The sequence below is a fragment of the Hemiscyllium ocellatum genome, chromosome 1 (genome assembly GCF_020745735.1).
Source record: "Hemiscyllium ocellatum isolate sHemOce1 chromosome 1, sHemOce1.pat.X.cur, whole genome shotgun sequence".
NCBI classification, from domain to species: domain Eukaryota; kingdom Metazoa; phylum Chordata; class Chondrichthyes; order Orectolobiformes; family Hemiscylliidae; genus Hemiscyllium; species Hemiscyllium ocellatum.
In genome coordinates, this window is record NC_083401.1 from 37,510,635 (window position 1) to 37,538,498 (window position 27,864).

Here is a 27,864-nt window from a genome sequence, read left to right on the forward strand (position 1 = left end):
GTTAATTGTTGCCATGAAGCTCTCTGGTATCCACATTAAAGAATAATGTAAACTTTTTTCTGAATATATTAACATGGAAAAACCATTTAATATGCTCTGCCTTGAAACTTTCCCTCCTCATGATTTCATATTTGGCACAGGAATCAAGTTTGTCAAGTATGCATTCAGCATTGTTATTGCCTCCAACATTCAAACTGGGCACATTCAACAGCAACTTATTTTACATTCAATTAACAGTGATAAGCAAACTCATTGAATAGACTGGAATATTTTATTCTGAAGCGAAAACCTTCTGTACATTTTAAACAAAAGCATAAACTGATTTCCAACAGTTCACGTGATGAGGAACCAGAGCATTCAGCAAAACATCAAGATAGGTTGGTGGACATGGGAATGAGCTTATGCCTCAAAGGTTGACAAGAAGTCCACTACAATCTTCTTCAGCTTGGCTTCCATCTCATTACTTATTTGTCCTTCAGCCCTGTAACAGATTCAAATGATTTAGAATTAGGAATGTCCAGACTAATTCAGGCAGACAATCTACAATGATCTTAAACGACATGCATATAAATTCATGCAACATACTAAATATGACTTAAGTTGCAGGCACAAGGATTGAGATTTAGTGAAATTAACAGATCTGCATCAAAAGGGGATGACTATATTCTTGAAACCAAAGTTCCAAAAGAAATGATGTGCTCTGATTTCAATCAGTAGTATGAACCACATGTATTCAAGGGGTTAAGAGACAAAAGCGATATTATTATTATTATTATTATACTCCTGGCTGAAAGTACAGGTCTAATAGAGAGAGTTGAAAAGAACCTTTTTGGATTGAAATCTATTTCTGGATTGATTTGAAGAGGATGTGATGAAAATAAAAATTGGCACAATTCCATGGAGGGGAAAGGCATCCAAAGCAAGATACCCTCTGCCCGAGTTGACTAAATAAAGACGATTAAAATGAAAGACTTGCCACAGGGCTCAGAATTGAGGTTCTGAAAGAACCAATCTGTTAAAAAAAAGTCTAAAAACCCATTCTTTTGTGGCCTCTTATCAAGTGTCTTATGAAAATGCAAGTGCATGACATTTACAGGTTCCTCTGCATCCACCGTGATTGTTACTTCATTAAAAGATAAATATTTACCAAAAACTCCCTTCTGCAAAACCATATTGATTGTTCCTGTGTGTACACTGATTTTTTTTTTAAAAAAAGAATTGCCACTGTAATAATGGACTCAAACATTTTCCCCCAAATGGTTGTTGAAATAAATTGGCCTGTAGTTTCCCACTTTGTGCTTCCCCTTTCCAATCTCGAGGGAATTTAGTAAGATTATAACTGATGTAACCATTACCCCTGGACCAATTCCAATATTTAAAGGATGCAGATTTAAGTTTATGGGCTTGATCAGCCTTTATTTCTGATTGTTTTAGGTTTCATCATTTATCACCCTGCTTTGTTTGGTATGCCTTCCATCTATGAATAAAACATTGTATGTCTTCTGAATCAATGATACAATTCTCAACTTCTTTAGTTAAGAAAAATCTCCCCAATGCCATGTTTAAATCTTCTGCCACCAGTCATAGCTTTCGCTTGTTTATCTCCACCCAAACTGATTCCATACCTCAATCTTCTGAAGATGGATACTCTCTTACTAGTGTGCCAATATCACTTTAAACAGAGCTAGCCCATTTCCTTTTCTTTTCCATTCCTCTCCCTTCAGAAAAAGGGAAATATCCTTGAACATTGAGATCACTAACCACTGCTCCCATTTTTCAGACAGCAGCTGTTAGCAATGATTCTGTTGCAACTGATAACTCCAAGTCAATTTCATCATTTCTTTCATTTTGCACTATTACTCTTTGTAAATCTCTGCTGCATTCCACATCCATCAGGTCGTTTTACTTTCATATTGCCAGGTCTGGTCCGTATATAATTACTTCAGGACTATGTAGTTGACTTAATGACTGGAAAAAAACGATGGCTAGTTAACATACACCATATTGCTCACATTCAAAAAGCCATGTTTCAAAGAAAAAAATAAGAGACAAACCATCTGAAAGAGTTGGCCATGGACCAGACACATGTGGAGACAGGGACTATAAATAGGGGTATGGAATACGAATAGAGCTTGAGAACTCTTCACAATATACCAGTCCTTAAAAGATTTGTTGAAAACTTAAGTGAGATTATGAAGAAACTTGCATGGTTTCAGCTTGAGGAACCTTGATTATCCAAACAAGATCACAAGGTCCCAAGGCTTGGCTAAACTGTTATCCAGCTTTCAATTATCCAAATGAAATACTCTCTGCCTGTGTAGTTTGGATAATCAAGGTTCCTATGCAGTCTTTCTGGTTCTAATGCTCCTATTCTATAAGCCTCTATGATGGAGATATTGCTGCTTTGTTCAGAGTATATTAAACATTTTACTGGTGGGTTTCAAAATAGCAAGATTAACTTAGCATAAGAAACCCACTGAGCTTTGAACAGCAATATGACTAATCAATACAAAGATTCAGGGGGGAAAAGGTGCATTTCTAAAAAGGGTAAATTCAAAACAAAATTTCTAAAGATCTTGTAAGTGTAGTTTAAGGCCCCCTTTTAAAAATCATTTTTAATATCTCACCTGGGAGTGACGAGTTAATTTGGTCTACTGACCCGCAAAAAAATGAATGCCCCAGTGGTAAGGTGGTGTCTTACAGGTGGAATGTGGGAGGTTTACGCAGCCCTTTCCTTGCCATTAAGGGATGATTTACATTTTCATCCAGAAATCAATAAGAACATTACATTTGGAATTTGACTGCTCCCGTATAGTTATAAAAAAAATGATCTGCAACAGATTTGACCATTAAGGGATGATTTATATTACATGCTTGTGGAGGTGGGATGGTCACTGCATTGGAGCTTGAGTGGCATGTGACTATGAGGGGATGGCTGGAGGTTGTGGGCATTACTAACTGTGATGTAAACACTTCTGTATAAAAGACGGTTTCCTTTGTTCAGTGAACTCCCCTGGACACCTCTCGCAAATGTGTGTTCAGGGTTTCTCCAAAGCTTGTACAGTACTGTGCTTAATAAATTTGGTTGCTTGGTCACAGAAGTTAGTGCGTTGCAATTGCATCAAGTATGTAAGAATCTCAAGAGTAAAAGAACCTAACAGTAGGATTTTCTTTCCTTTCACTGTAAGCATCTTTCAAGCTAAGTTCCAAAATGATAAAGTATTGCAAGATGTGAAGTTGAAGTTTTCTAAGAATGGTAACAAACATTCAGATGACCTTCTTACCTAATTGTTTCCAGGACATCCTGGTGTTGACTCTTCACGTGGGCCAAGAAAGCAGGTTCAAACTTTGTGATCTTGCTAGGCTCCATTTTATCCAAGTGGCCTCTGACACCAGCATAAATTACTGCAACCTGTTCTTCAATAGCCATGGGAACTGGAAGTTAAACCACAGGGGTTAGTTGACAACACGCACTGGCAACAAAGGCTGAAGATGTTTGCAAATGCTTCAATCAGATCATACATCTGCCTCCTTCAGATGATAACCAATCTTTCAGAATTTAAGTACATCGAGGACATATGTACATAATGTATTTGCAGCTATTTGCTGCTGAAGCAATGTAGCTAATATGGTGCACCATACCCAAGTCCCTAATGGCAGAACAAGAAAATCAAATTCAGCTACCCTCCTTCCAACAAAACAGCAATTGTGTTCCCTTAAAACTATCTTGTCAGTTGTAAAAATAGCACTACTAAATGTTCAATGGTCACAGAAGACACGTTTTAGGTGTGCGTTGCTGGAAAAGCACAGGTCAGGCAGCATCCAAAAGGAGAAAAATCGACTCTTCGAGCCGGAATTCTGATGAAGGGCTCCAGCACGAAACGTTGATTATCCTGCTCATCGGATGCTGACGTCCTGCTGTGCTTTTCCAGCAACACACAACTGATCTAAAGCATCTGCATTTTCTCCTACATAAATGTAAGCCTCTCTTACAGTACAGTGACACTCACCATATTGTCCTTGCTTCAGCAACTCTGTTAAACGAACACCACGATTCAAAAGTTGTTGCGTGGCTGCATCTAAGTCAGAGCCAAACTGGGCAAAAGCTGCAACTTCACGGAACTGAGCCAACTCCAGTTTCATGGTACCAGCCACCTGGCAACAACACAGACCAAGAATCAAAATTAGTGGTACTTCATTACACTACTTAAAATGCTCAAAAGAACATAATCCAAATGTTATGTGCAACAATGGCTCCCAAACATTTTCCTCTTTTTCTGACCAAGTAGCCATTCACAAATTTCAGCAGGTCAGTTGTCAAGCTCGCAAATTAGGGGGAAGAGAAGCACGATTTTAAGTATCCTTGCTAACTGTCCACTTAGGCACACTTCCAATGAAAGTAGACAGTTGTTAGCATCACAGGTTCTCTAGTATAGACTTAAATCACATTGTGGGTCAACTGAGATGATGTACAGGAGCACCACCCAAGTCACACCCCAACCTGACTTGGAACCACATTGCTATACCTTCACTGTTCATAGATCAAAATTATAGAACTTCCTACCTGCACTGAACACAGGTACCTGCCATGGAGCAGTTCAAAGGTAGCAGCTCACCACACCTTCAAGGGCAATTAGGAACCGACAATAAACACTGACCAACCCGGCAAAGTCCAAATCCAGTGAGGGAGTGACTAATGTTGCAGTATGCTTACAACTAGGCATAGAGACAGAGTGCCTTGCATATGTATTAGCTTTTCACTAAACAAATACAGTTGGAACTTAATGTCTTTGGCTCCCCTATTTGCCATTTAGCAATATTGTTCAACAGGTAATCATTCTGCTTCAATAAAATTCATCAACAGGCAGGTCCTATTTAATTTACAAAGTCTAATAAATCACAGTTGAGTATAGCAGACTGAACTGGATATAGATCAATAAAGTCCGAGTAACAATGTTGAACTATTTATCGTTCATTCAAAAAGCAAATAAAATCCACATATTGAATACCTGTTTCATGGCTTTGGTTTGGGCAGCAGATCCAACACGGGACACAGACAGACCCACATTGATAGCTGGGCGAATACCTTTATAGAACAGTTCTGTTTCCAAAAAGATCTAGGAGGGAAAAAAATAGGATTACATGAAAGCCAACCTGACATCAGAATAAATACTTAAACGCATATCAAGATGCGATGTGCAAAGGATACACAATCTCATGCCACATTAACTTCAGTTTTACAGTATGAACAAGCAAAATTGGAAGCACTGGAGATCACAGCAATAAAACCCTCATGCGCCTTTGTACCATTAAAAATTCTGATCATTTATCCCTGGTTGTTCCCAGCAAATAACACCCAAAAAAGTCCAGTGTACACCCTAAGCATGCTTACTGTAGATCAAAGAGAAGTCTTATCTTATAAATAAGTTATCACTGAAAAGAGATGAGCTGGGATATGGACATCACTACCTGGGCTAGCAAATTCACAACACAAATTACCCACAAGTGGTGGGAAAGCTGCCTTTTTGAATTGCTGCAATTAAATATACTGTGCATGCACACAGAATGCCATACAAGGTCCACCAATACCTCCACACTTCTTATGATCAACCACTTTACTCAGGAACATCATAGCCCATCTAAGTAAAGACAGATCTGAAGTACTCACTACCAATATCCTCCAACTGCAGGTTGCCTTCTTGTAAGCAACTTCCTAGTAGGCCCTACTCTTTCCCTGATTATTCTAGAATATCTTGGGATTCTATCTAATCTTGCCTGGTGTTTCCTCATGCTCTCAATTGCTTTTTTTTTTGAGACTGCCATTCTTTCCAAACTCCTCTAGGGCTTCCATTGTTTTGATCCCTTTGTACCTTTTAAAGATAACGTTTCCTTTTTATCCAGTCTAGAATACTCCTCAACATCCAGGGATCTCAGGGCTTTTTATTCTTACATTTCACCTTAAAGCAAACATGTTGGAGATGTGCTATCCACAACACCTTTTTGAACAACTCCATCTATTCTGCTGCAGGTTTATTTGCAAGTAGCTGCTTCCTGTCTATTTTGGCCTTTTTTGCCAGATTAATAAAATCTGCCTTACCCTAATCCAAACTACCTTTTTGCAGACTTTTTCTCCTTTTCCATAACAACAGTGTTGAGGTTACTGTCATCTCAAACAACTGTCCGGTTTCATTACCCAAAATGATGTCCAGCACTGCACCATACCTTCTAAAGCTACCTAGATTTTGAGTAAAAAATGAGGTCTGCAGATGCTGGAGATCACAGCTGCAAATGTGTTGCTGGTCAAAGCACAGCAGGTTAGGCAGCATCTCAGGAATAGAGAATTCGACGTTTCGAGCATAAGCCCTTCATCAGGAATAAGAGAGAGAGAGCCAAGCCGGCTGAGATAAAAGGTAGGGAGGAGGGACTAGGGGGAGGGGCGATGGAGGTCCCTCCCCCTAGTCCCTCCTCCCTACCTTTTATCTCAGCCGGCTTGGCTCTCTCTCTCTTATTCCTGATGAAGGGCTTATGCTCGAAACGTCGAATTCTCTATTCCTGAGATGCTGCCTAACCTGCTGTGCTTTGACCAGCAACACATTTGTACCTAGATTTTGACACAAGCAGCCCCCTGCATATTTCAAGAAATCTGCCTCCTCTTAATTCTTTATGCTATTATTCCGAGGATAGCAGAAATGCCTTAAAATAATTACATTATTATCACATACCCCAATAAGTAACTGCACGCTGACTATTTGGGGGCCAATAATATGCTAGCAGCATGTGTACCCTGTTTATTCTAGATAAAGAGGGTCCTGATGAAGGGCTTTTGCCCGAAACGTCGATTTTACTGCTCCTCGGATGCTGCCTGAACTGCTGTGCTTTTCCAGCACCACTAATCCAGTACCCAGTTTATTCCTAGGTTCAACCAAAGAGCCTCATTTGACAGCCTTCCCAAGATATTCCGCCTCCTTACTGTAGTAACTGACAAATGTGACACCATCTCCACTTCTGCACCATCCACTGTCCTGCCTGAAGATCCTACACCCTACAATGTTAAGTTTCCAATCTTGCCCCTTCCTCAAATCACCTCTATGATCACAACACAGTTCCAAGCATCTCCATAATATAGTTGATTTTGGATTGAATTGTTTGCTAAAAAGGAGGCTATGGATAAAGTGACTCGCTTTTCAACTGTATCCATAGAGCAGAGCAGAACAATATGTTTTTACAACTCACTTGACCATCAGTGATGGAGATGACGTTTGTTGGAATGTAAGCAGATACATCACCAGCCTGGGTCTCAATGACAGGAAGAGCAGTAAGGGAGCCACCACCGAAGTTATCATTCATTTTGGCTGCTCTCTCCAACAGACGTGAATGCAGGTAAAACACATCACCAGGGTAGGCTTCACGACCTGGGGGACGACGCAGTAGCAGGGACATCTGCCGGTAGGCGACAGCCTGAAAGTAAAATTTAAAGCATTTGAAACAAGTCCTAAATAGGAGGCAAAAGTGTTGAGAGAGAGACAGACGATTTTAAAGATTTGATTAAATAGGCAGTTATCCATGCATAACAGTTACATATTAATCGGCCAGGCCTGGTCCAAATCAGCCTCAACCATCTTTCAAACATACCCAAAAGGTGAGCAGCTCAATTTTAAAAAAAATGAGGGAAGGGTGCCACAACTATCTTGGAATTATATTGTAATTTTTCCATGGTTGCTGGATTGAAATTGTGGAAATCCCTCAATAACCATATTGTGGGTCTACCTACAGCACATGGACTGCAGTAGATCAAGAAAGCAGCTCACCACCACTTTCTCAAGGGCAACAAGGAATAGGCAATAAATGCTGGCCAGCTGGCAACACCCACATCTTGCGACAGAAGAAAAAAAATTGACTCGTACACACGGAGATACAATTGCAACATAGATTGGAAAGAAGGTCTGAACAATGGCCATCTTCAAAGAGCAGATGGTTTGGGTACAGTCAAGATATACCCTCTCTAATTCAAAAGGCAGGAGAACAAGTCAGTTCTCTGTATGACAAAAGCAAGTAGAAATTAACATTAGAATGAAAAGGTGTGCTTATGACAGATGTGGGGCAGAAAATACAAATGGGAAATCAATAAGAAAGAAAGGTGGTTTAGGGGCAGGTGAAAAAGCAAAAGAGGACCTATGAGAAAAGACTAGAAACTAACAAGGAAATCCCAAAATCTTCTATCTGCATATGGACAGAGAAGAGTAGCTAGAGGAGAATTTGGATCAGTTTCCAAATAAAGGAATTTACAGATAGAGGCGGAGGTACTAAATTAATATTTTGCACCTGCCTCTAACAAGAGAAAAATGCTGTCCAGATCACGGTCACAGTAAGAAATCCCGTTACTAGAAGGTATCAAAAATTACTAAGGAAGAGGTCTTGGACATATTGCTGGCACTTTAAGATAAGACACCTGAACTGGATGAGATGCATCTGAGGATTTGTTTAAAAAGTTATGTTTTTAATTGAAATACAAAGAAACACCACCAAAAAAAACGTAAACACCCAACCACCCTCATGTACAAAATGCATAAAAATGATATATAGACAACAAACAAACAAACAAACAATACAGCTCAACAAAACACTAATTCAAATATCAAGAGCATTAATTTTCACCTATTCATGCATTCAGTTCCACGTCTGGATATTGGGCTCAAAGATCAATCGTTACAGCTATATAAAAGCCCTTAGTGTGGCAGACAAATCTGTGTCCATGTATTCAAAAAGTGCCACCATGTCTCATACAAATTCTCAGTTTTGTGGTGTACCATACTTGTAAGAAAATCCAAGGAGACATGCTCCATAACAATCTTATGGCAACCCGACAGGCCTGGGGGATTTTCAGACATGCAACCTAACAAGATATTCTTTCCTGCGCAGAAAGTGTGGATGTTGGAAAGTTTTTTTCTTCTGCACATCTACAGGGAATACACTGGACAGGCCAAGAGGGATTGAGTCAGTCTCCACCCCACCCTTCCATCCAAAATCCCTTCCATTGCATCTGCCACCTCGCTCCAGTATGCTTGAAGCCTACCACAGGATCAGAGACAATGGTTAAGAGTGCCCGTATTAACTACACTTGAGGCACGTTGAAGATACCCCAGTTTAAATTTTGACCAACAGTCCAGAGCCAAGTGGACCCTGTGGAGGAACCTCAAGTGTAAAGCACTGATCCTATTGCAAATTGATCTTTCTTGCATTTTCCCAAATATCTTCCCATGCCTCTGAAGAGGCCTCAAAGCCTAGCTCTCTCTCCCACATCCTGCAAAGTCGATCGAACTCATCTGAGGGGCTGCCCCCCAATTGATGATAAAGTATACTCTTCGCACTGAGCACCCATCTGAATGTTGGATTTGTAGGGGTCAAACGTGTAGTTTTTTTGAATAAAATCCCCAACTTAGAAAAAAAGAGTTCCCTGCGAGATTTAGCACAGAAACACGCACACTGATCAAAATACATCATTGTCTCTCCTTCAAATTAATCACCCATGCAAGACACACCCCAGCTGCCCAATGTTTGAATCCATCATCTCTAGTTGAAAACCCAGCATACCCACTACAGGTGTAAGAGATGTTTTGCCAATATTGCCTTCCCTCTGCCAAATTCCCTTCCATGCTTTAACAGTATTGATAACTATTGTGTTAGGGCAATATTCCTTAACTATCCTCACTTTGTCAAAAACAAAACACAAACTAGTAAGGGGGCACTTTGCCTGAGAGGTTTTGATATCTAACTATAGTGAAAAAGGGTCCCCACAAGCTCACTTGAGTGAGCTTAGTTAATAATTTTTTAAACGTCCAAGAGATCCACTCTCCCCCCATCTGAGGGGCTCATTTATTTGGCCACTTACGATACCAAATAAAAGAGCAGAGCCAGCTGTTTAGTCTTCTGAATGCTTGCTTATCGAAAATCAGGGAGTGCATCTACATAGCTCTTAAAATGAATGTTGTACCCTATGTGATCTAACCAGGAGACTAGAGGTACCTCCCATCTTTAAAAGGTGTTGTTTTATGTTGAATAATTTAACAAAATTAGCTTTAAACAACTGATCAAGAACTGGAGTGATGAATATGCCCAAATACATATAACCCTCCTGCGATCACTTAAATGGGAATCGAGGTTCACCCTTAAAGTCCCAGCACCTTCGTAAGACCACCCATAGGCATAGCCTCTAATTTTGCAAAATTTGTCTTTTACCCAAAAAGGTCAGAGGAATTCTTAGCAAATGAGGGTAAGAATGGTAGAGGCACTGGCCATAATATTTCAATTTTCCCCAGATTTTGGAAAGTTGCCAGAAAACTGAAAAACTTCCATCATTAAGACTTGATTTATTAATAATCTGGATATGCACACATTTGGGGAGGGGATGGCGACAGGGGACGACAACATCCAAGTTTGCAAGTGACAGTAAACTTCAAAGAATTGGGAACGATCAGGAGGACAGGGCAGAATTTCAAGATAACACTGAAAAGCTGGTGAAGCAAAGCGGATTAATGTCAGATGAGGTTCAACGTACACAATTGAGGATGCAGTATGTCTGGAAAACACCAAAAGACAAGAAAGATAGGGGTCACAATTCTAAAACGGGGAGCAGGAACAAAAGGACTTGGGTGTGCACAAATCACTGAAGATGGCAGGATAGGTGAAGAGCCTAATAAATAAAACTGTGTACTGAACTATATTAATGGGGGCATAAAGCATGAGGTAATGTTGAAAATATCTGCCAAAACTCAGAGGGCATATTGTGCATAATTCAACGCACCATAGAGGAAATACATGAATGCACTGGACAGAGAGTGCAGAAACTATTTAGTTGAATGGTTCCATGTATGAGAAACTGGAGGGCTATTTTCCCAGAAGAGAAGGTGGCTGAGGAAGTCTGATTGAAGGTTTCAAAAACATGAGTAGACTGGACAAAGATAGGGCAAAGCTGTGCCCACTTGTAAAAAGCAAAAAAAAAGGGGCATAGATATAAAGTGACATGCAAACGAAGCAGGACTGACATGGGTAAAATCATTTTCATACAGCAAATCATCAGGGTATGGAAGGCACTGTCTGGAAATGAGGAGGTAGGTTCAGTTGAAGCATTCAAGAGGCCATTGAATGTTGTTCGTTTTGGATAGAAAGAACCAGAGACTGATAACGGAGTTGGATCAGGTGCAGGAACAGGTCAAATAGGCTCCTTGTGCACCATAATTCCAGGATATGGAAAAATCTCAGAATATTGTCATGCAGAAAGCAGCGTGCATATGGAATAAGTTGGCGAGGAGGTGGTGGAGGCAGATACAATGATAACATTCAAAAGACACCTGGATGGGTATATAATTAAGAGTTTTAGAGGGAAATGGGCCAAATGCTGGGAAATGGGACTAGGTCAAAATTAGGATATCTAGTCGGCACAGATGAGTTTGACTAAAGCATCTGTTTCAATCCTGTATAACTATGATTAATCACAGCTTAGGCCAGGCTTCTGAACCCTGGTGAAAGGAGTAATATAGAAAAGTGTCCATCTGGCAACAAGTCCCAGCCAGGCAAAGACTGAAATGGCTCAAGATCAATCTGGAGAGAAAAATATCACTGACCTGTTTGGACAAATCATCATAGATAATCAGTGCATGTTTGCCATTGTCTCTGAAATATTCTCCCATAGAGCAGCCAGAATATGGGGCCAGGTACTGCAGTGGAGCAGCATCAGAGGCTGTGGCAGAGACCACAATGGTGTATTTCATAGCATCTAGAAGACAAGTCATAAAGTAGAATTATTAGGTGCATGATAAGTCACCATAACGATTTAGATCAGTACAGGAACAGATTATTCTACTATCTGAGACCATAACGCCAAGACTTCACCAATTTCTACCATATTCTACTCAACAGAAACAGAAAATAGTAGTAGATGCTCTGTTTACAATGATTGTTGATTATCAACTCAAAACCCTTTGATCCTTTTAGCCACAGTAACGAATTCCTTCTTAATTAAGGTGGCACAGTGGCTCAGTGGTTAGCACCACTGCCCCATAGCACCAGGGTCCCAGGTTAAATTCCAGCCTCTGGTGACTGCGTGCGAAGTTTGCACATTCTCCGTGTCTGCATGGGTTTCCTCCGGGCGCCCCGGTTTCCTTCCACAGTCTAAAGATGTGCTGGTCAGGTGAACTGGCCATGCTAAATTGTCCATGTGATAGGTGCATTAGTCAGAAGTGGGGCTGGGTGAGTTACTCTTCGGAGGGGCAGTGTGGACTGGTTGGGCCGAAGGGCCTGTTTCCACACTGTAGGGAATCTAATCTATGTTTTGGTTTAACTACTTTATGGTAGAACATTCCATGGGTTCACCACACTGAATAAAGCTATTTCTCCTTATCTCAACCCTAAATGATAGAGGTGACATTGAGTAAAAAATGAGGTCTGCAGATGCTGGAGATCACAGTTGAAAATGTGTTGCTGGTTAAAGCACAGCAGGTTAGGCAGCATCCAAGGAATAGGAAATTCAACGTTTCGGGCATAAGCCCTTCATCAGGAAGGGCTTCATCAGGATTCCTGATGAAGGGCTTATGCCCGAAACGTCAAATTTCCTATTCCTTAGATGCTGCCTAACCTGCTGTGCTTTAATCAGAGGTGACATTGAGACTTGTAACCCTGGTTCTGACCTCCCCAGTCATCAGGAACATTCTTCCTGTGTTTACCCTGTCCAGCCCTAGTTAGAATATTGCAGTATTCTAACTAAATTAGCTCGATAAGCTGGAATGATAATGTAATATTAGATTTTTCCTCTTTTATCTGAATTCCAGTGAAGAGTCCTAACCAATCCAACCTCAGTCTATGGCAATCCTTCTATCCCAGGAACCACTGGCAACCCTTGTTGTACTCCCTCCATAGCCAGAACATCCATCCTCAGATGAATGAGACTACTATTGCATGCAATACACCAGGTTTGGTCTCAAAGCCCTGTCACAAATGCAGCAAGACATGCCTGCTTCCATACTTGAATTCTCTACAAGGATCAACATACCAATTGCTACTTCAGCACCTACTGCACCTGCATGCTTACTTTCAGTGATACCCAGTTGTTACATCTCCCCATCCCAAGCTAAAATCGCCAGATAATCCACCTTGTTGTTTTTGACACAAAAGTAGATAACCTCACACTTATCTAAATTATGTTTCATCTGCCATGCATTTCCTCACTTAAAGTTGTCCAAATTACACCGAACCATCTCTACATCCTCCTTCCAGCTCTCCCTCCCATTCAGCTTTGTCATCTTTAAACATGAAGATGCTAAATTTAGCTGAACACTGATTATAATGCCTCATTGTTACTGCCTGCCACTTGAAAAAAAGACCCAGTTATGCCTACTGTTTCCAATCTTTCAACCAGATTTTTATCCATAAACGGGACACCACTGCTAGCCCCAGGCACTTCATGATTTTTTAAAATTAAAAAATGGGACTTATCAAAAGCCTTCTACCTCATCAGCTCTGTTTGTTATAGCCTCAAAATTCTAGTAGATTTGCCAAGCAGATTTCCCTTTTGTAATCCATGCTAACACTGTCCAAATCTATCACAGTTTTCCAAGTGCTCTACAAACTCTAGCATTTTCCCCACTGCCAATGTGTCAGTCTAACTTGTCTATAATTGTTTTCTGCCTAACTTTTTAAATAGTGGGGTTACATTAGATACCCACCAATCCATCGGAACTGTTTCCAAGTCTAAAGAATCTTGAAAGATAACCCACGCGTCCATTATTTCGAGCCATTTCGTTAATTACGCTAGGATATAGTGTATCATTCCCTGGGGTATTTAGTGGCTTTTGATTGCATCAATTTCCTGACTTATACTCATTTCCTTCACTTTCTCCATCTCACTGAACCCAGTGTTCCCTAAGATTTGCAGGACATTATTTGCATCTTCTTGTGATGTCAGAACCAAAGTATGTACCACATTGGTCCACTTTATTCCCCATTCATGGTATCAAGCGTTATAGGGAAAGAGGAAGAAAGTGACATAAGGAATGGCAGATTATACTTGATCCTATTTAATGGCAGAAGAGGCTCAAAAGGGTTGAATGGCATACTCTGCTCCTATTTCTTAAAGTCTTATGATAAATTCCCCTGCTTCCAACCAAGGGATCTACACTTTTCTTCACTAACCTTTTTCCTTTCATATAACTACAGAAGCTTTGCAATCTTTTACATGCCCTATAAAGCTTACTCTTGTAGCCATCTTCCCCAACCCTCTTAAATCAATCCCTTTGTCTTCCTTTGCTGAAATCTGAGCCACCCCCAATATTCAGGTTTGTTATTTTGGGCCAATTTGTGTGCCTTTTCATTGGATTTAATACTATCCCTCATGAGCCATGGATAAACCACCCTCCCATGTTTTGTGCCAGACAGGAACAAACAATTATTGCAGTTCATCCAAGTGACCTGTAAATGCTTGCCATTACCTACCATCATCAAGTCTAAGTAAAATCACCTAGTTTATCATAACCAGCTCACACAATAAATTTTCTTTAGATTCAGGACTGCAGCTTCAAAATCAATGTCACACTACAACTCAATGAAGAATTTTATCAAATATGGTCACTTCCCCAAAGAACCTCACACAGCAAGACTCAATTATTCCATTCTAATTACACAACATCCAATCTAGAATGCTTCCTCAACATCTCAATCCAGGAAACTTTCCTGCTTAATGCCCTTGCCAACATTACAAAGTTGGGGGTATATACACAAGCCCCAGCATCATTTTCTGTGCCTTGGTGCTTCCAGCTCAACCATACAGAACTCTACTTCATTGGAAACAATATCCTTCCTCACTGTTGCATTAGTTTCCTCTTTAACCAACAGTACTACCCCACCACCACCACCCTTTTACCTGACCTCCTTAAAAGGGAATACTCTTAGATATTCAGTTCTCACCCCAGTCCACCTACAGCAATATCTAATTATACATACCTGCAAGACTTTCTAGCAATCCTGCACACATTAAGTCAAAGCCATAAGGCTCTTCTTTTAGTGCTGTTTAGATTATTTTGCATTGTGGTTTTGTTTAATTCTGGCCTTTGAATTGTTCATCTACTGCTTTCCTTATTTCCCATCTGTCTTTTGTTTCTCCGCTCATTCTCCTGGATGATTTTCTTCAATAACCAAAGACAATCAGTGCCACCGTACAAAATCCTACCACTTTGCAAAATCAACTTCTCAATATAAACCCCCACCTGCATCTGTCAATCTCTTCACCAGCTGAGCCACAGTGGATCTTTTCTGACCAATGGCAACATATATGCAGTATAGCTTTTTCTTTTCATCAGTGCCGTCATTGAATCTCTTCTGATTAATGATGGTGTCAATAGCAATACCAGTTTTTCTGAAACATAAAAAGAAAACAATTACATAGATCAGACTCAGAACAATTTTGAGCCCAAGCTGTCTAGAACATAAATGTCAAGTACATTAACTGCCCATGTAGAGTTAATTCATCTCAGGCACTACAGCAAGATCAAGTGGTTTCCACGCCTCTTGATTAGATAGGAAGAGAAAAATAACTGGAGGATTTTAAGCTTCTAATACATCAATTCCAAGCAGGGCAGGCTGGAAGTGAACATTGGAATGATGCATTAACTTATCTCCCAAGATACACAGACTCTTGCAGACTCCACTCTACCTCCAAACTTCCATTCAGATCACATTCTTGAAATACTTATTCCAATGTTTGCCAAGACAATATTGAAAATTAGGCTTCAAAAGGGCATTAAGACTGTTAATCAGACCACTTGTCTCACTACACTGTACATAATTTACATGAAGAACCTATATTTACCATAACTAATTTTAAAACCATTTTCTTACCCAGTCTGTCTGTCACCAATGATCAGCTCTCGCTGCCCACGGCCAATGGGCACTAGACTGTCTACTGCTTTAATGCCAGTCTGCATGGGTTCCCGCACAGAGATCCTAGGAATAATACCAGGGGCTTTCAGTCCCACACGTCTACGGTTCTTCGCACCAAGTGGACCCTGTTAGAAAAAGACAAAATGCTATGCTTTGTTTGTCAGAGTTTGGGCACTCAAAGAAGGAAATGAAAAGGAGATACAGCAATTTGGCTCAATTACCCTAATGTCATTGCCTCATTAAAGTTTTACCAAATTGTTTTTGGATCCCATTTAGGGGATCTAACTGAAATCCCCAGAAAACTGATCCATGATCAACATCAAGGACAAAGGAAAAGGCAATGACATGGATTGGATTAAATGAAGAGAGGCAAAAGGAAACTACAGTGTAAAATTAATGCCTAGAACTACTTGGCCAAATACCCAATTCTATACTATACAACCACATGGCAATTTTAAGTAAAGAGACATTTATTTAATTTTAACTGTAGACAAAAAAGTGACATTAAAAAGTAATGTTCGGACCAGTACTACTCTTAAGAGTTACGTAGTCCTGATAAATACATGACCAGCACGATTACTGCAAGTTCCTTACCTTTCCATCAATGGCATTACCCAAAGCATCTACAACACGTCCAAGCAGCTCTTCTCCAACAGGAACATCCACAATGGCACCAGTTCTCTTCACAATGTCACCTTCCTTGATTAGCTTGTCATTACCAAATACGACAACACCAACATTGTCAGGTTCCAAGTTCAGAGACATTCCCTGAAAGGCATCAAATGAGTTAAAAGATATGGATTTCTCTTGGGATATTGTTCTTTACATGCTAGCAGTTCCCAGTAGCAGCCATTCTTTATCCTAGACAAAATGTTGGCAGACAGTTTAGCAAAGCGGACGTAGTGAGAGACTAATTGTTGCCACATTACTGCTACACTCACACATGAGTTGAGAAACATAACAGCTAGGAGCAGAAACAACTGAATTATCAAACATTAAAATTTCTTGCTCCACCTCTACAATAACTGTCAGGAAACCAGTTAACATCTTCTGGAAATCATTTGAAACCTTACAACAATAAAGATCAATGAAAGGTAACTAAAGTAATTAAAGGCAGAATGAAGTTAAATATTTCATATCAGTTACTGGTGATGCTTAGCTGCCATTGTACAAATTTAACCGTAAATGATTCTACATGTATACATGCAAGTTCATTGTTTTAGTTCAGTATACTACTAATTTGTCACAAGCACTTTCGTTACCTTCAGACCAGAGGAAAATTCAACCATTTCCTCAGCCTGCACATTTCTGAGACCATACACACGAGCAATACCATCACCGATTGACAGCACACGACCTGTCTCTTCCAGGTCAGCAGAAGTGTCAGCTCCCAAGATGCGTTCTTCCAGAATGGAGGAAACCTCTGCAGTACCTAATAGCAAGTATTAGAGATCTAGTTATGACAATAATGTTGAATCCAAACCTATTTGCACTTTGAACTGAGAAGGCTTAGAAGTTCATGATTTTTGAAATTAATATTGCAACTCTTTCAAACCCCTTTAAGTATGATCATAAGGAGTCAATGATAGGTGTTAGGTGGTCATCACTGGAAGGTGGGAGTTCCTTTTACCAATTTAAAGATCACAAGCTTTAAAGAAAATTAGGGGAAACAATCATCCAATTGATTTTAGATCAGACAACTTTCACCAGACGAAATGGCAAGAGAACTGTATATTATTCCAATGAGCCCAAAAGACAATTTTGGGATTATGCAGGGCCATGGGTTTAGTGTTAGTGTTAGAGTGCCCTAGCTATGCAATGGGGCAGCTCAGTGGTTAGCACAGCTGCCTCAGTGCCAGGAACATAGGTTCGATTCCCGCCTTGGTATTTTGCACATTCTCCGTGTCTGCATGAGTTTCCTCCCACAATCCAAAGATGTGCAGGTTAGGGGAGCTGACCATGCTAAGTTGCCCATAGCGTTGAGGGATGGGTAGGTGAGGTGCATTAGTCTGGGGTAAGTGTAGAGTAGTAGGGGAATGAGTCTGGGTGAGTTATTCTTTGGAGGGTCTCTACACTATAGGGATTGTGTTTCTCTGAAATGGCTCAAATGGGCTCCCCTACTGCAGAGATTTTTTGGATTCTGTATCAGAACAATGTGACCCAGGTTATGAATACGTGAACAAAGAAACTATAAACTATAGACTATAGATTAATGCACATTAATAAAAAATGTACTTTGAGAAAAGTAACCAAATTTACTAACAAACCATATCAAATCCAAGTGTAACAATTAAAGATTAAACACCACCATGGCTTTTAGTATTCTTAAATCAATGCCACTGAATACTGGCATAGCAAATTAAACATTAACATGGCAACACAAATTAGAAGAAGGGATAGGCAAAAAGGCAGATGCAGAGAGGTTTACATTTCACAATAGCATAAAATTATTCCAATTGGTACTGATATGTTCATTACCATAATACAGCCTGTGCTGTAACATAATAGAAATACGAGCACAGGAGGTGGTCATACGACCCATTGTCAATGCACAACCAATAACTAGCCATCTCATTTATTCTTAAATGGTACTGATACTAGTGTGGTACTGCAACCTAGATACATGACTTGGTGTCAGGGACCAACTGCAAGATTTCTAGATTTGCTGATTACAAAGCTAACCAAGAATGCAAGTTGTAAAAAAGATACAGGGGCTTTAAGTAAAATTGGATAGATTGAATGAAGTGAACAAGAAATGGCCAGTGGAATACAAGTGTGAATAAATGCCAAGCCTGTCACAAAATAAAGAAGAATATGTCTTAATGGGGAAGAGGTTCAGAAGTGTTGGTGTCCAAAGTAACAGGAGTGTCCTAGCTCACTAAAAGCTAGCATGCAGTTCAAACAAATAAGGAAAGCCAATGCTATGCTACTGTTCATCGAAAGATGCTACAGCAGAGAATTCAGAAATACATAATATGATTGAGTAGAACAGCATAGCTTCACAAATGGACAATGTCCAAATTTATTACCAGCTCAAAATAATTCCAATAAGCAGGATATTTAAAGGGGTAGCAATGGATATAATATCAGGATCTTCAGAAAGCGTTCAGCCATGCATTAAGCTACTTTAGAGCCCTAGTGCTGGAGGTGGCATATTAGCACGCACAGAAGATTGGCTAACTAATGAAGGCAAGAAAAAACAAAAAGATGTTGTAAATCAGAAACAAAAACAAAAGTCGCTGGAAAAGCTCAGCAGGTCTGGCAGCATCCGTGAAGAGAAATCACTCAGAACGGTTTTGATTTCTCTGCACAGATGCTGGAAGACCAGCTGAGCTTCTCCAGCAACTTTTGTCTTCATTAACAACATTAACAGGAGACAAACTAATGGAAAACAGTCAGGGCAGCATTCACTGCATGGCAATCTGTAACTAGTAGAGTATTACAGGGATTAGTGCGATAGCTACAATCATTTACAATAAGAATTAATGACTTGGATAATGAAAGTGAATCTCCCACAGCTATGTTTGCAGACAGCATAAAAATAAGTGGTAAGGCAAGTGGCAACAATGACTTGGATCTACTGAGGGATAGATAAGTTAAGACAACAAAAACGTAGAACAGAATGTGGGAAAATGCAGAAGTTATGCACTTTGGCAGGAAGAGGAGAGGAATGGATATTACTTTTAAATCTACAGATCAAATGATTTGGGAGTCCACATACATAAATCACAAAAAGCTAGCATCCAAATTATAACAATACATAGAAACAAAAAATTGGAGAAGGCGGCCATTTGAGCCAGCTCTGACATCCAATATTATAATGGCTGATCATCTAATTCAGTACTCTGTTCCCACCTTCTCCGTATATCCTTTGATCCCTTTAGCCTTAGAACCAAGTTAGCAAGTAGTCAGGAAGTCAAACAGAATGCTGGCCTTTATTTCAAAGGAATGGAGTAAAAAAAGGGAGACTTTGAAAATCATAAGACAAAAAATACTAGTAAGCCCACAGCTGGAACAGTGAAGAAATCTGGTTCCCTTATACTGGAGAAAAAATATACTGGGGTTGAAGACAGTCCAGAGAAAGTTCACAAAGTCAATCGTAGATATGGAAGGCTTGTCTTAGGAGGAGGAGAGGTAGAGTACATTGAGCCTGTAAGCATTGGCGTTTTGAAGAAAAAGAGGAGACCTTGTTGGAACATGCAAGGTTCTAAGAGACTTGAAAGGGTACATGCCGAATAGTTTGCCCCCTTATAAATGTTAGCGACCAGAGAGGATAATCTCGGACAAGAGTCATGGAGTAATTCCGGAGTCAATGTGCAGAATTTTTTTTAGGGTACTACAGGTTCCTCATCTTAACTACCCTCACAGGCAGTGCTTTCCATACACTCTGTTATTTTCCTCTTAAAAATGTCTTGTCTTTCAACTTAGTTATCCCTATTTGTTATTGATCTTTTAATTAAGGGATACAGCTGCTTTCTACCTATCTAGTCTGTGCCCTCAATCATGTATACCTCAGTTACCTCCATAGGCTTAGTCAGAGTTATAGAGATGTATAGCACAGAAACAGACCCTTCAGTCCAACTCGTCCACACCGACCAGATATCCCAAACCAATCTAATTGCATCTGCCAGCACCTGGCCCATATCCCTCCAAACCCTTCCTATTCATATATCCATCCAAATGCATCTTAAAATGTTGCAATTGTACCAGCCTCTACCACTTCCTCTGGCAGCTCATTCCATACACTTACCACCCTCTGCATGAAAAGGTTGCTCCTTAGGTCTCTTTTATATCTTTCCATTCTCACCATAAACCTATGTCCTCTAGTTCTGGGCTCCCCGACCCCAGGAAAAAGACTGTCTATTTATCCTATCCATGCCCCTCATGACTTTGTTAACCTCTATATGGTCACCCCTCAGCTTCTGACAGTCCAGGGAAAACTGCCCAGCCCATTCAACCTCCCCCCATAGCTCAAATCCTCCAACCCTGGCAACATCCTTGTAAATCTTTTCTGAACCCTTTCAAGTTTCACAACATCTTTCCGATAGGAACAAGACCAGAATTGCACGCAATATTCCAACAGTGACCTAACCAATGTCCTGTAAAGCCGCAACATGACCTCCCAACTCCTGTACTCAATACTTTGACCAATAGAGGAAAGCATACCAAACGTCGTCTTCACTATGCTATCTACCTGCGACTCCACTTGCAAGTAACTATGAACTTGCACTCCAAGATCTCTTTGTTCAGCAACACTCCCTAGAACCTTACCATTAAGTGTATAAGTCCTGCTAATATTTGCTTTCCCAAAATGCAGCATCTTGCATTTATCAAATTAAATCACCTGGACAAGATCCAGTTGTAATTTGAAGTAACCTTCTTTGTTTGGTTCCTGAAGGGCTTATGCCCAAAACGTAGATTCTCCTGCACCTGTGATGCAGCCTGACCTGCCGCGCTTTTCCAGCAACACATTTTTCAGTTCTGATCTCCAGTCCTCACTTCCTCCTAGCTTTCTTCATTGTCTACTACACCTTCAATTTTGGGGTCATCTGCAAACTTACTAACTATACCTCTTATACATCCAAATCATTTATATAACTGACAAAAAGTAGACGGCACAGCACCAATCCTTGTGGTACTCCACTGGTCACAGGCCTCCAGTCTGGAAAACAACCCACCACCACCCTCTGTCTTCTACCTTTGAGCCAGTTCTGTATCCAAACGGCTAGTTCTCCCTGTATTCCATGAGATCTGACCTTGCTTCCCAGTCTCCCATGGGGAACCTTGTCAAATGCTTACTGAAGTCACTGGAAAGAAAATAACTTTAAAATACTTCATTCAAGATAGCATCTTGGTGAATCTCATCTGCAACACACTGCTATAAATCACATCTTTCCATAATAGTGGCCAGAACTGTACACAGTACTCCAGTTGCTGTCAAAGCTTTATACAGTTCTAACAACCTCACCACCCCACTAAACTTCAGGGACCTGTGGACAGACGTCCCAAAGTCCCTCTATTCTGGAGCTTCCTAATCTCTTGCTATCCAGTGAGTATTCCATTGTCTTAGTTGCTCTAAAGTGCACTAGCTCGCTTATCTGGGTTAAATGTCATCTGCCACTGATTTGCCCAACTAACCAATCCATCAATATGCTCCTGTAGTCAAAGATCTTCTCCCTCACTATCAGCCAGTCAGCCAATATTGGTGTCAGCTACAAACTTAGCATCCCACATTTTCTTTACCATTTATATATATAACAAGAAGTGACACAGCACTGATGTCTATGGTGCACCACTAGATACCAGCCTCCAGTCACTCAGCTGTTCCTGCAACGTCCTCACCACCTTTGAGATTAGATTACTTAGTGTGGAAACAGGCCTTCAGCCCAACAAGTCCACACCAACCCACCAAAGAGCAAACCACCCAGACCCATTCCCCTACATTTGCCCCTTCACCTAATACTACAGGCAGTTTAACATGGCCAATTCACCTAACCCTCACATCTTTGGACTGTGGGAGAAAACTGGAACACGTGGAGGAAACCCATGCAGACACTGGGAAAATGTGCAAACTCCACACAGACAGTTGCCTGAGGTGGTAATTGAACCTGGGTCTCTGGCATTGAGGCAGCAGTGCTAACCACTGTGCTGCCCATTTGCTGGGAAAGTAATTCCCCTGTGTTTCCTTATCCTATTATAACTCATTTAACTCCCTTGATAGCCCATCAATTGTGCACGACACTACAGAAGAAAGTCATGGAGGAGAAAAATTGAGATTGGCAGCAAATAATGATACTCATTTATAGAGTTGGCTGAGACATGTTTAGCCAAATGGCCTACTTCTGTGCAGTAACACTTATGATTCTGAGAAATAATCTAATCATTCTCACCTTCAAGTAACATTCAGTTAAAACCAAAGAACACTGCAAATGCTGGAAAAACTCAAGATTGGCAGCATCTGAAGAGAAATCAAGAGTTAATGTTTTGAGTCCAGAGACCCTTCAGAACAGTTCTGAAGGAGGGTCACTGGTTCTGAAGTGTTAACTCTTGATTTCTCTCCATAGATGCTGCCAGACCTGCTGAGTTTTTCCAGCAATTTCTGTTGCATTCAGTTAGTGACATGATTGAAGCCAGCCAAGGAATATAAATACAATATTAAGAGAAGAGAACGGTTAATTGGTTGTATGGTTTTCTTCATCTATGAACAGTGGACTATGAACCCCTACAAATAGAGAATTAGAGAAAATCCTTTCCTAAGAACTGACCTGTCTTTTGTAGCCATGTTCTTGAAGTATGCAGATTCTTGGTGCCTACAAAAGCTGCAGGAAGGGCATGTTTTGCCACCTACAAAGAATACAAAACTTAAAATGAATGCACTTTCCCCAGAACATCACAAAGTTTAGTAGAATTCTACAGTATAGGAAATAAACTTCTAAAACAAGATTAACTACACAATACTTCGAAAACTTTAGAATCAGAGATATACACCATGGAAACAGACCCTTCAGTCCATTCATCCATGCAGACCAGGCATCCTAAATTAATTTGGTCTCATCTGCCAGTATTTGGTCCATATCCCCCTCAACACTTCTATTCACATACCCGCTCAGATGTTTTTAAATATTCTAGTTGTTTTGGCAGCTCATTTCATACATCCACTGTGTGAAAAAGCTGCCCATCAGGTCCCTTTTAAATCTGTCCCCCTCACCTTAAACCTATGCCCTCTAGTTTTGAATTCCCTATTCTGAGGAAAAGATCTTGCCTATTTGGTCTATCCTTGTCCCTCATCACCTAAAAGGTTACCCTCAATCTCTGATGCTCCATCGAAAATAGTTCCAGTCTATTCAGCCTCTCCCTGCAGCTCAATCCCAGCAACATCCTTGTAAATCTCTTCTGAATCCTTTCAAGTTGCACAACATCCTTCTGAAAGCAGGGAGACCAAAACCGCACATAGTATTCAAAGAGTGGCCTGACCAATGTTTGTACAGCCGAAACATGAACTCCAACATTCAATGCACTGACCCATAAAGAATAGCATACCACACACCCTCACTTTCAAGAAACTAGGAACCTGCACTCCAAGATCTGTTTGGTCAGCAACACTTCTAAGAATGTTTATCATTTGGGTATGGATGTCCTGCCCTGATTTACCTCTCCAAAACCTCTCACTTATCTAAATTAAACTCCATCTGCCATGCTTCGGACCAACTTATCAAGATCCCACTGTACTCCAAGGTAATCTTGTTCACTGTCCACTTCACCTCCTTTGTTGTTACCTACAAACTTACTAACTATACCTTCTATTTTCACATGCAAATCATTTATCTAAAAAGGATGAAAAGCAGCAGACCTAGCATTGATCCGTATGGCACACAGCTGATTAGAGGCCTCCAATCTGAAAAGCAACCCTTCACTACCACCCTGTCCTCTACCTTCAACTTCTGTATCCAAATACCTAGTCATCCCTCTGTTCAGTGTGATCTAACTTTGCTAACTAGTCTACCATGAGGTACCTTATCAAACACCTTACTGAATTCCATTATATCATGTTTACCGCTCTGCCCTCAATCCTCAGCTTTTTTTGATGTAATAATCAGGCTCATGAGACTTTCACATGCAAAACACAGAACTTTCTGTTCAAAGATTCTTGGTAAACTAGTATTTTTTTTTGTTACATGCTTAGATTGGGTCAATGACATGTTTTAAATTGATGATCTGGTTCAAAAACAAAGGTCTCTACATATGCGAAAGAGTGACTGGGTCGAGTGGTCTTAAACATCAGTGAACCGTCTCTTGGGAACAATCGGTAAAAACTGATGTAAAGTGTCATAGAATCTAGTATGTCAAATATTCTGACCAAATGACCTGATTAAGAAAAAGATGACTTTTGTCATTCACAATCATAAGGTATGCTGAAGCACTTGAAGTGCAGTAGCCAATTTGCACAAACTTCTACAAAAAGCAATATAATAAACAGATAATGTACTTTAGTGATGTCAGTTGCAAAATAAATATCAGACACCTGGGACAACCCCCTGGATCTTTGTCAGAGCAAGGCAATGGTTAAGTCAGGCTGAGGAAGCAGACAGAGCATTGATTAAACATGTCAAAAATGGTGCACCTCCCAACAATGACCACTTCCGTCATGCTACCTTAGATTAATGTTTTAGTAGCCTCAATGTTTTGCTCAAGACTAACATAGGGCAAAACTCAACCTTCTGACTCAAGAATGGTGCTAGCTGAACTACAGCATCCACCATATTTGGGGACAGGATTAAAGAGACATTTGCTCAACTATCTCAAATTTAAGTTTAACATGACTGAGAAAGTGAATTACTTTGACCTACACACAAAAGACTTAATTGATCATTAAAATGTTATTTATAATTCAAATTAATTAATGACTTAACAAATGCCACAATAATGGGATTTTAGCTTAAATTCAAAGGGTCTATGGTCTACTCATACACCTATTTTCTATATTTCTAATTTAAAATGTTTTGTCCAGACAGTAAGTGAAAGTTAAAAGCAAACCATTCATTAAATTCAGTCACACTAAATTAATATCAAACATAACCACCAATAAATTAAGCTATAGCACTGTTAAAACCATTATCAAACATCATTGCTCAGTTAAAACGTACAAAAAAATTCCTCCAAAGGTTTTCACTAATTCTCAACCACTGCCCATAAAAATGCAAATATCAAATACAAAATAAAATTTTCAAAGACAACCTTTAAAACTTAGAAATAAAATTGATGATCAAATACACCGTAACGAGACTGAAAGTGTGGAAATGAAGTAAAGGAGACATTAAAAGGAGGACCTGACCTTCAGCAGGACGTTGTCAATGCACCTCCCTTACAGACACACATGGGGCTGTTAGACACCTCCACGCGTGACACAAAGGCGACAAATCAATGAAATGAGCGTGAAAGCCTTACTTCAAGAATAACCACGAAATTAATTCCCCATACAGTGTTAACAGTTCCTGTTCAAAGTCACTCTGCTCCCCAGCCCTTCCACAAACTGTTTGCCCAAAATGGCGGAGGCTGCGGAATCACTGACATGGCTCACGGCTCCAGAACCTGGCAAAAACCGCGACCCGAGCTTCCAGGATACTCACGTGAGCTCGTTGCCTCAGCAGAGACCGGACTGAGACGGTTACCAGACGAGCAGACAGCATACTGGCGAGAGGGTGAGTATTGATGTGGATGGAGCTGCTACTCCAGCTGCCTCCTGCAAGCGGCTCCTGGTGCAAATGGCGGCGGCGGTAGCTCCTCAAAGGTCACAGCGCCAGCGCGAGGCTCCGCCCCTGACCCGGAAACAGAAACCGTCACAATGACACACAGGTCAACTTCCCTTCCACAAGTTCTTGCCTTTTAGTCCTCATTGACTGTGCAGGTAGCAGGGTCATAAGGCAAAATTCAATCCCCCTCCTCCCCACTTCTTGCTTGAAAATGTAAATAGTTTCTTCTACCAGTTAAAATGTGGGGTTATTTATGTAGGTTTTTAAAAATTAATTTTCAAATAAATTCCAAAGTATTTTTTGAGTTTGGTAAGATTGTACAGAACAGAATTACAACCTTTGTATGTACTTATAGATAATTTTCATATGAATAAAGTGCAGTGAAAAGTTTTGTTTTGCAAGCAGTACGGGCAGACAAGGATATACAGATGCTGAGACAGAGCAAAGTTAAAAATCAACTAGGTAAAAACAATGACTGCAGATGCTGGAAACCAGATTCTGGATTAGTGGTGCTGGAAGAGCACAGCAGTTCAGGCAGCATCCTAGGAGCAGCAAAATCGACGTTTCGGGCAAAAGCCCTTCAGGAATAAAGGCAGTGAGCTGGAAGCATGGAGAGATAAGCTAGAGGAGGTTGGGGTGGGGAGAGAGTAGCATAGAGTACAATGGGTGAGTGGGGGAGAAGATGAAGGTGATAGGTCAGGGAGAAGGGGGTGAAGTGGATAGGTGGAAAGGAAGATAGACAGGTCGGACAAGTAATCGGGAGAGTGCTGAACTGGAAGTTTGAAACTAGGATGAGGTGGGGGAAGGGGAAATGAGGAAGCTGTTGAAGTTCACATTGATGTCCTGGGGTTGAAGTGTTCCAAGGCGGAAGATGAGGCGTTCTTCCTCCAGGCGTCTGGTGGTGAGGGAGCGGCGGTGAAGGAGGCCCAGGACCTCCATGTCCTCGGCAGAGTGGGAGGGGGAGTTGAAATGTTGGGCCACGGGGCGGTGTGGTTAAAAATCACATAACATCAGGTTAGAGTTCAACAGGTTTATTTGGAAGTACGAGCATTCAGAGCTCTGCTCCTTCATTAGAGGAGCTGCCGCCATTTGCAGCAGGAGGTAGCAGGAATTCCATATCAATACTCACAGTCGAGCCAGTATGCTGTCTGTTCTTCTGGTAACCGTCTCAGTCTGGCCTCTGCTGAGGCACCTGAGGCATAGAGCAAAGCATACAAGGTTATAGCTGTACGGAAGGTGTGCAAACCAAGACCAACATTAGTTAAAGTTAGAGATGTCTATTCAGCAGTCTAATAACAGCAGGGAAGAAGCTGTTCGTGAATCTGTTGGTGCATGTGTTCAAGCTTCTGTATCTTTTGCATGACAGAAGAGGTTGGAACCGAACTGGAACGGGTCTTTGATGATGTTGGCAGCCTTTTTGCGGCAAAGAGAAGTGTAAATGAAGTCCGTGGATTGGAGGATGGATTCTGTGATGATGTGGGCTGCGCATACGACTTTCTGTAGTTTATTATGGTCTTGGGCAGAGCAGTTGCCCATACCAGCCTATTACGCACCTGGATGGAATGCTTCCGAATGACCTCCACTGTAATAGTTCATGATTTATCTGTTTATGGTCTCCTTTCCCTCATCCACCAAGTTGCAGCCAATCTAAGGCACTGCATTACTTTTTTACAACAAAAAATTGTCA

At 40.7% G+C, this 27,864-nt stretch overlaps 1 protein-coding gene across 1 annotated transcript; it reads right to left on the reverse strand.

Annotated features, from left to right (window-relative positions):
• Window positions 1–257: 257 nt before the first annotated feature.
• Window positions 258–26,206, reverse strand: atp5fa1 (ATP synthase F1 subunit alpha). The gene is made up of 12 exons (XM_060846637.1): window positions 26,055–26,206; window positions 23,193–23,271; window positions 17,190–17,359; window positions 16,522–16,695; window positions 15,886–16,052; window positions 15,255–15,403; window positions 11,622–11,773; window positions 7,234–7,458; window positions 5,010–5,117; window positions 4,011–4,155; window positions 3,285–3,435; window positions 258–481 (listed from the first exon to the last, which is right to left on the reverse strand). The coding sequence occupies exons 1-12, from the start codon at window positions 26,112–26,114 to the stop codon at window positions 400–402; spliced, it is 1,662 nt and encodes a 553-aa protein (XP_060702620.1). The 5' UTR covers window positions 26,115–26,206; the 3' UTR covers window positions 258–399.
• Window positions 26,207–27,864: the final 1,658 nt, after the last annotated feature.